Here is a 9,126-nt window from a genome sequence, read left to right as displayed (position 1 = left end):
CCCAGACCCTGCGTAAAGCGGGAGCCTTGTGCACTGGGTACGACCTTTTTTAGTTGTTTTGAATTTTGGAGATATATTGCATCTAGAAACATTTCAACATTACAAGCAGCCATATAAGACATTCATCAAAATATTTGACAAATACTACTCGTATTCGCAAAAATATTGGGCCTACTTCCACCACATATTCCAGGAATTTACTTTTAAGGTTTGAAAATCAGTGATAACCTCAAGAAGCCAGTCAATATATGGTTTCCACTACTTTTTCATTATTCTTGACTTGCCCTGATATGTTAGCAGAAGGTTTGGATTACCTTTTCTACTATCTTTGCAGTCGATGAACTCGTTTGCACAATCAAAAAATAGTTAGTCTTCTATTGGATTCCCCAAAACTGTAGACGAAATTGTTTGTAAGATCGTAAAGTTTTTCCTGTTATGATTAAAAAGCTCGTTTCAAGACTCAGAAATGATGGATTGCTCAATAGAATATCTCGTAAATTTTCTCCACTTCCCTTTCACTCTCGACTGATGTGTTCATAAGCTTCTACTACGGTTTTAGTTTCCACTAGTGATGGTGCCCCACCCAATTTTGTATGTTAAAACGATCATCGATCGACCGAGTGGAGATTATTTTCCGATACGTGATTTTACAGTTTTGCCTTTGGTTCTTAATTTCCAGTAATGTTGCAGCTTTAGGCTTTTCTTTTGGCTTCTTGGCTTCCAAGTTACAAAGCTTCAAATTTAGGTGGACAAATATTATTTGGTTTTTCTGTTAATTATTTGGTAATTAAAAGCATCGTTTTGCGGACTCGTAGAGAAGAACTGTAGAACAATTTATATATCGTGAGTACACTATTATGATATGCCGTACGAATATACATTTAGAGGAGTTTACACATGTATCATCAGCATAAGATATTGTTTTAGCAGTGTACTCGTACAATGTAAGTTTGAAGTCAGAATAGCTAATTAAGACCATACGGACCAATTGGCAATTTGCTAATACTTTTGAATGACACAAACGACCTCTTGGTAGCCTGCTTTGATGTGTACAGAGCCCTTCTTCTCGTCGATCTCCGATGCGTATACGATCTTCATAGAAATCAGGCTTAGCCATATTGGTTTAGGACATCTTGTATCTTTTTGTACTCAAGTTTAACTCTCCTCTCTGTAAGCAATGGTGGATTTAGATTTGAACTTTGTATGGTCCCAATTTTAAAGTAGAAGTTTTTTAGATAGAAACAGAACATGCTTGCAAAAATTGTATCATTTTATGCAAAAATTGTATCACTTTATTCACTGAGGCGTTTTGTCGTCAAACAAACTATATTGCACACATGTCAACAGATATCGACATATGCTGAAGAAAGCCGATGAGTGATATCGAGAGAATTTGTAGAGTGTTGTCGACACAACCAGTCGAGATAATGCCTAGCATATATTTCATCAAACAAACACCTGGTAGACACAAAAGGGACCCATACTAAACGTTTGGAGAGTCCTCAGAAAACCTTCACATGTATATTTCTCGGATCATGGGACCACCTTGATCCCAATGTACATCCGTCTTGCCTGTAAGTATAATATCGCTTGAACACATGCCAAATATTTAAGGGGTGTGCTATCCACACACTCATTTTTACTTCTCACACACCCCTTGTTAATTTATGTTCGTTGATCTTCTCCAATTCATCTGATCTGACAGCTAAAAACTACAAAAGTGTGGGAAAAGTAAAAAGAGGTGTGTGGATATCACACCCCACATTTAAACCACCAATCACAAACTTAAAAAAGATAATAGAAACACTTCCAAGGACCCACAATATATTTGCTATTTCAATAATATAACAAATAATGACATGCTAAGATTCTTCTAAACCACATTTGCTCACACTACAATGATTACATATGGAGAAGAAAGTGTTATGAATTCACAACACTCTATGGTACTGGATAGGAAGACTTAAAATGCTTAACTGGTGTGTATTTTTCTTTCCCTCCTTAATCTTCACACATTACGAACCGGAAGTTGCAGTCAGTTCACCGGTGTTAAGTGCCAGCAGCGCTGCTGCCCATGGAGGCCTGAGGAGGCTCTTCTCGGAGTATGCAAAGAGTTTTGATCCTCGAGGGCGAGGCTTGGACACTCCCATATGTACAACGGATGAATGTGGCAAGATGTAAACATAAACTTAAGCGGATTGCACCGTTTATATGCTTTCCCATATGATTGGAGCAACTAGCATCCATACTGCAACAACACAAAATTTTCCTTTTAGTCATGACGAGATTTTAGTTAGAGCGCATTCAATTTTGTTTAGCGTTATATACTCACAATACACGCAGACCGCGATCCACTCGTTCACAATCCTCACCCAAGTGCTGGCCCATCCCACATCAATCGTAAACCTGCAGAATGAAGTGACTTGTTGAGCAAGCAAGAAAGAACGGAGTTCAGTTTTAATTCACAAACAAGGTGGTGAAAAATACCTTCTCATGGATTGATGAGTATTCCAACCAATCAGCAGCATTCCAAAGTACATTGCTCCCGTGGCAAAAACAAAGTGGAAGAATCCATAACCATATGGAACATCATCCTCGGATTCAGTCTCGTCCTTCCTGAACTGCAGATGATGTCAGGCTCATTCTAAAGGAAACATAGATGATTGATTAAAAGTTATTCAGACGGTAGAGCAAACCTGAAAGCATTTGGAATCTATGCCGGTTGAGAATGTTGCGATAACCATTGCAAGCACGGCTATAACAAAGCTCTGTCAACAAATAAGTCATTGTCATGATTTCGTGTAGAGAAAAGAGATATCTGTGTGCAATATTAAGAGTAGAGTATTACTATGATGGTGAGCCAATCTGTTTTGGTTGAATCATCTGCCTTCTTGTTGCAGCTTGTCCCCGCTGGCTCACTGCACTCGAAAGCAACAATTATGGATCAACGGAATTCACAAATATACCAGAGTCACACGTTTAGATTTTCATTCGAAGCTAGTGATCAACTGGATGATTGATTTTGAAAGATTATGCATCAATGCCGGATAACATCTGCAAAATCTCAAATTGCACTAACGGTGGTTCACACAGAAGAGACTTAAAACCGTACCTTCTAATAGCAAACCAGCAGATGAATACTATATAAAGGCCCATGAGACCCGGAGTCAAGATGCCAGCATTCACCTGTTCGGGGTGGAATTTAACAAGCAAACTCACATTAAAACAAGGCTGAAGCCCCTGAATGCAGGGTGATTAGCAGAACTTACTTTCGGGTGGAGAGAGACACTGGTCATGAGTTGTAGGAGTACTAATGTCCAGGTTATGAAAAAGATGTTGAGGAGGCAAGTTGGTTCCGGTGCATACCATATGTACATCAATATGATCCCCACTAAGCATACAACATATGCAGCAGTTGCAAGTAACATCACATGAATCCGGCTGCAGTGCAAACCTAAAGTTAAATCAGCCTGAGTAACGCTATGGCTAGTAGCTACATCGAATTTGTTTCCAAAGTCCACAAAAAATGGCAACCCGATTTAGCTTGAACAAAGTCTTACCATCTTTCTGATTTGGTAGACTGACAACAATCGTTCAGCCACGTAATGAAACTGATTATGCTTATTAGCTGAATCAAGAGAAAAACCCTGATAAAACAATCCCAAAACTTGTTATAAGAATACCCAAGAAACACATTTCGAAAGGGGAAAAGAAAGTACATAGCGAATAAATGTAACAGCATCGAATCATACCCGGCACCAAAATGCGCAATCTCTCCTGCAAAAAGATTTGTATCAGGTGGACGAAAAGAAAGTGCAATTTAAAAGCGGAAAAAAGAAGAAAAAGAAAACAGTTTTGGTTTGATGGAATGACAGTACACTAACCATATAGCTGAATGATTGTGGCAGGAAGCAGAAAGGGAATGATGATGAAGGAAATCCACATGACAATCTTGGCAGACCACCATCCGGATTGCCACGAATCTCTGGGTTCATTCAACTTCGATGTGCCAGCAGTGGAAAGAAACATTGTGATATAAAACAACTGATGAAGTATATATTAAGGTTTTACTTTACTTTGATCAACACTTAGAGAGCTAGAAAAATCATATGAAAGTCCAAGAGTGATGTAGAAGAATCAATGTTTTTACAAGAAATTTGGAAAAGCATTCACTTCCTCGAATTCAGATGCATAAACAATAGTGAATAGTGTTGCCATTTTTTCAAAAAACTTCTCAGAATTTAGTGTACTACACGACAAACCTCGTCTCATCAATCGAAATAGTCCAGTTCAGGCCAAGCCACGAAGAACAAAACAGAAAAAAGGATACAAAGCAACCCAAGCTTACACGTAGGACTCCTTCTGCACCCAAACAATCCTTCACACCATGACATCCTTTTAATCCTGCACTCACAGCCAAAGGTTTTAAACATTCTGCACTAATAATGTGTTGATTAACACACTCGTTTAAGATGCTAAGTGCGTTTATCGAATCTATAACAATGTGTTCATAAGCAAGTAGAATAGAGGAGAGAAAGCAAATCTTACTCTCCATCTCCGTCAACACATTTCTTCCGTAATCCCGGACACCCCATGCCATAAGATTTGCTATCAAAAACATGAATCCGTAGACATATCTGGCCATCCATGGATTCGAACCATTGCGAAATTGGCTGAACCATGAATCAACCTTGACTTTGAGTCCACTCCTCAGATAGTTTCCTGCTGATCCACCCTCCTCCATTTCTACTCCATTCAACACTTCTTCAAGCTTTTTTCTTCATCAAACAGATTCAGAACAATGCAGCAAAAGAAAACCAGCGGGGCTTCTCTCTCTGTCAGACTTTCTCTCTCTTCCCCTGCATAGGTGGGACAGAATCACATGCATTTCATAGGAGATCTATACATACAGTTACCAAATAGTCAAAACTAACAAATCAAAATGATGGGCTCAAATCTGATTTGGTATTTAACAACATGGGTTGGGTTGGTGATAGAATCTGTCCCAGGAGACCAACTTACATTGGCAGTGAACCTATTCTATGTAAGTTCTTCTACTGCCGCAACCCAAAAAAATGCATTCTTTTTTACAAAAAGTGACAAACCAAACCCATCTTCTATATATGACAAGATGTGCACCAAAATGTAATCTTATTCCCAAGAATATGCGAAGGGTATGCAAATCTTTTTAATTTTGGGCAAAACCCATCTTCTCTATTTATATTTAGCTGAAAGGTGAACCAAAATAACAAATCACTATCCTGCCATACTTTTGTCGGTCAAAATTTTCTGCCCAAAAGAAGGAACTTTGGGCGCAAAGTAGGTAAATAAAACAGTCAAAGGAGTCAAATTTCATGCAATAGATGTCGCCTTTGTTAAGAAAAAAAAAAACAAAAAACAAAAAACAAAGGGTGGTGTTATCAATACACTCTTTTTTATCTTCAACAACCCTCTCAATTTTTGGCAGTCCGATTAAAAAAAAAAGGATTAAAGGACATAAATTGATAAGAAATGCGTCCAAAAGTAAAAAATAGTGTGTGGATGACACCACTCAAAACAAAAGTGGGATAAAGCATTATCCTTGAGGTGGTGGTTAACTTGGTTTGCACATGGAAATAAAACATTCTCAAGATCATAAAGAAAATGATCACCACAATAACTCGGATGCCTTTCGGTTGGGTGGGTTATAACGACAGAAACGTGCATTGTACGACAACATCAATACCATTGTTGATGATAGAGAGCTAAGCATATTGTTGGACAATTCTAATTACGACGGTCACACTATCACGTAATGTTATTAATATACGTGTTATAATATGAGTGAACAGTAACCAACATAATTAACCTATCAACGACAGAGAGCTAAGCATATTGTTGGACAATTCTAATTACGACGGTCATACTATCACGTAATGTTATTAATATACGTGTTATAATATGAGTGAACAATAACCAACATAATTAACCTATCAACGACTTGAAATATATGTTATAAAATGAATAAATTAATAATTCTGCGTGACAGTATAATAATCGTATTGAAATATCGTATCATGTTCTCTCCTAACTTATGGAGCTTGACTAGAATCAAATACAGTAGAATAAGCATTAAAAAGGCATGCCAAATGGATCTACTTGAGAGTTCTAGAGCACAATGGTGGGACCCACTCAAGTGCACACATTACAATATTTGACAGAAAAATTCCACTTCCTGGGGAGGATGACGTGGTAGTCCACAGCTCCAAAGCTTTCAGATTTTTATTTTTTATTTAATTTTTAGTGTTTTATATTATTAATTAGGAGAGCATTTCCTCAACTGCAAGCGTGCTCCGTGCCCGAGTATCTTCCACTGAATTCTGCAATTTTGCTCTTATGACGATTATACCCTCAAATTCTGTACATTTTTTGGTAAATTTATGCTAAAGAAATAGCTACTTATGGAGAGTTATGTTTTGGTATTAGATGGGTCAACTCGTAATTTGACTCTTCATGACTAATCTGATATAAATCTGCACATTTTTTGCTTTAGCCTGTCTCCAAAGAGCACAATAGGAAGACAATCCAAGAAGGCAAAGTAGAAAAAAGGGCCAGGAAAAAAATATAATTAAAGGAGGACGCCAACTCAACAGAGCTCCCTGATTTGTGAGAATTGGGAGAAGTTTTATTGTAGACTGTTTACAATTCGAGCCCGTAATCTTTATAAGGAACAACATTTTCGTTGCGTCAAAACTTACGGGAAAAAATATATGTAATTATTAAGAAAAAAGTGACTTTACTCTTTGCTGGGTGGTTGAGAAATATGACAAACAAGACAAAAAAGTTAGTGAAAATACATGTCTAATGTAGATGTTTATATGATTATATGTATATGCTTCAATTTTGTTTTCCTTCGGTTTCTCAGCAACCAAACACAAAATCCAGCATTTGAGCCCTGTGATCACCGGAACAGTTTTAAAACTTGGAAGGGGTTCTCAGTTCTATTGCAATTATATGAACAAAGAAAAAAAATGTGATGAAAGAATCAAAATTTTGGATTTTTGAGCAGAAACGAACAGAACCCAGATCAATATCAACTCCAACACACAGAAAGATCCAATCTTTACCATCTAAAATTCAAAGAAATAAAACTGAAAATAAATAAATGTCGATAAAAAACTGTAGAAATTAAATATTACTTTGGAGGGTACCTGAGAGATGAAGTGGCAAATGGGGCAATGCACAAATGGAGGAATCAAGCAGTGAGTTGGGAGCTTCGAGAGTCTCTCTCTCTCTCTCTCTAAACCTCTGAGAGTCTGAGACAGTTTCTCTCTCTATGTCTCAGATTTTTTACGACAAAACACAGAGAGAGAGGCAGCTCTGTTTTATTTTGTTGAGAGAGAGAAAGAGAGAGGAGAGAGAGATTGCTTTTGAGGAGGTTTTTGCTTTGCTTTGGGACGTTTGCTTTTTCTTCCTTTTTCCCGCCGTAAGCTAACTGTCTCCGCTTCTCGTCGTTTCTTTCAAGGTTTATTTTACTATTATTTTACGGTTTTTACCTAATCAATCAAACGAAAAAATGTAATGATTGGTGATAGTGATTTGTAAATGCACTCTTCATGATTAACTGTTGCTTATGTGAAGCCGGTTAATGCGGAAAACAAACAACCCAACAAAATAAGCAAGGTTAAGACTTAAGACAGAGAAATAAGCCAAGAACTAACGTACTTCGACTATGTGTTTTTCGTCCAGAAGCAACAACAATCCAAAAGTTCAGGTATTTTAAAGCACACTTTATTTTCAGTATTTTCTCTCCCTAACTTCTTGAAACGTAAAATTTTCTTAATTACTCGTTGGTACATGTAAACGAGCGCAACAACTCTACTTGAATATAATCACTAGTGGGCTTCCTCGTCAATTAGGAAACCTAGCACAAATTGGAATTCGATTACGAGTATGTAAATTTTTCTTTTTTAGGAAGGAACGAAATTGTATTGATAAAAGGGGCTTACAACTAAAAGAGAAAACCAGCTTTGAGAATCTGGCAAATTGGACAACATATCAAGACTCGATTAAGAGCATGTTTCATGTCCTCGAATATTATTAGGCGTGATAAGCTTTGGGGAAACTAATGATGAACAAAACAACCCAACAACCTCACGCCAAAATCAGTATTTGATACATGCTTAACATAAACATGTTTTTTTTTAAGTAATGATAATGGAGGCCACGATGCTATGATATCAGCTTTACATTTAAAATGAAACCATATTTTATTTTCGTCTATACTTATATTGCGTAGAAATCCATCCTCCTAAATCATCTCTTTGGAATCACAACAAACTCACAATATTTTAATTTATTTTAATTCTTATAATGGTCTAACTAAATGCTTCGTTGGTCGTATGGTCGCACGAAAAAGAACAGCATTAAGAACGAGGATATCTAAGGTACAATAGGGTAGTCCGCTATTGAAGATAAAATGAGAGAAAATTAGTTAAGGTGATTCGAACACGTGAACATAATACCTACAAATGCTTCGATTAGAGGAAGGGACCATAAGACAGAGGCTCAAAGCAAAAAAAGCAGTGTAATACTTGGTTGTTGTTGGTGTACTCTAACCAAAAAGAATATTGTTGATTATATTAGTCACAAATCACAATTATTCTAAGTTACACTAACGAGCAATTGAAGGTTCGAACTAAAACCCAATGAGTTGAAGAGAAAATCTTATCTATCCGGACAATTTATTCCTTGTTCATATTTTTTGTAACCCTAATTAATCACACAGCTTGCACATATATAAAATCCATATGAATGCTTTTATCCAATTAAATTAAATCAATCGCATTGCAAGGGTTTGATAATCACCAATAAATATTTTTTCCTAAGAATCTTGTCTTCGTCAAATTAAACATCTGCTAAACTAATATGGACACTTCAAAATTTTCGGATCAGACGGTCCATAACATCTAATAAAATATAAATAGAATATAGAGATAAATTACAAATTTTTTCTTCTTTTTTCCATGACAGATGAATATTATAAAATTCACTTTTCAATTCGGCGGAGCACCATATAAAATGTAAAGAGAACAAATATATATATATATATATATATATATATATATAATTAAAAGGATAAAAGAA

General features: G+C 36.5%; 1 protein-coding gene across 3 annotated transcripts; it reads right to left on the bottom strand.

The window, feature by feature from the left end:
- Positions 1 to 1,814: 1,814 nt before the first annotated feature.
- On the bottom strand, positions 1,815 to 7,409 carry LOC103426628 (uncharacterized). 3 transcript variants are annotated; one of them, XR_011571975.1, is made up of 13 exons: positions 7,191 to 7,409; positions 4,549 to 4,859; positions 4,331 to 4,404; positions 3,885 to 4,044; positions 3,753 to 3,777; positions 3,561 to 3,647; positions 3,270 to 3,441; positions 3,113 to 3,186; positions 2,849 to 2,918; positions 2,697 to 2,768; positions 2,488 to 2,616; positions 2,333 to 2,406; positions 1,815 to 2,248 (listed from the first exon to the last, which is right to left on the bottom strand). XR_011571975.1 is itself a non-coding variant. In XM_070806155.1 (13 exons), exons 2-13 carry the CDS (start codon positions 4,742 to 4,744, stop codon positions 2,208 to 2,210), a joined length of 1,179 nt encoding a protein of 392 aa, XP_070662256.1. In that variant the 5' UTR covers positions 4,745 to 4,859; positions 7,191 to 7,409; the 3' UTR covers positions 1,815 to 2,207. The 3 variants fall into 3 exon arrangements, 2 of the variants coding, with proteins under 2 accessions (XP_070662256.1, XP_070662259.1); XM_070806155.1 differs by having other exon boundaries at positions 2,488 to 2,621; XM_070806158.1 differs by lacking the exon at positions 7,191 to 7,409 and adding an exon at positions 5,023 to 5,190 and having other exon boundaries at positions 2,488 to 2,621.
- Between the last annotated feature and the right edge of the window lie 1,717 nt (positions 7,410 to 9,126).

The sequence above is a fragment of the Malus domestica genome, chromosome 02 (assembly GCF_042453785.1).
Source record: "Malus domestica chromosome 02, GDT2T_hap1".
NCBI classification, from domain to species: domain Eukaryota; kingdom Viridiplantae; phylum Streptophyta; class Magnoliopsida; order Rosales; family Rosaceae; genus Malus; species Malus domestica.
This window is presented reverse-complemented; position numbering and strand designations above follow the sequence as displayed.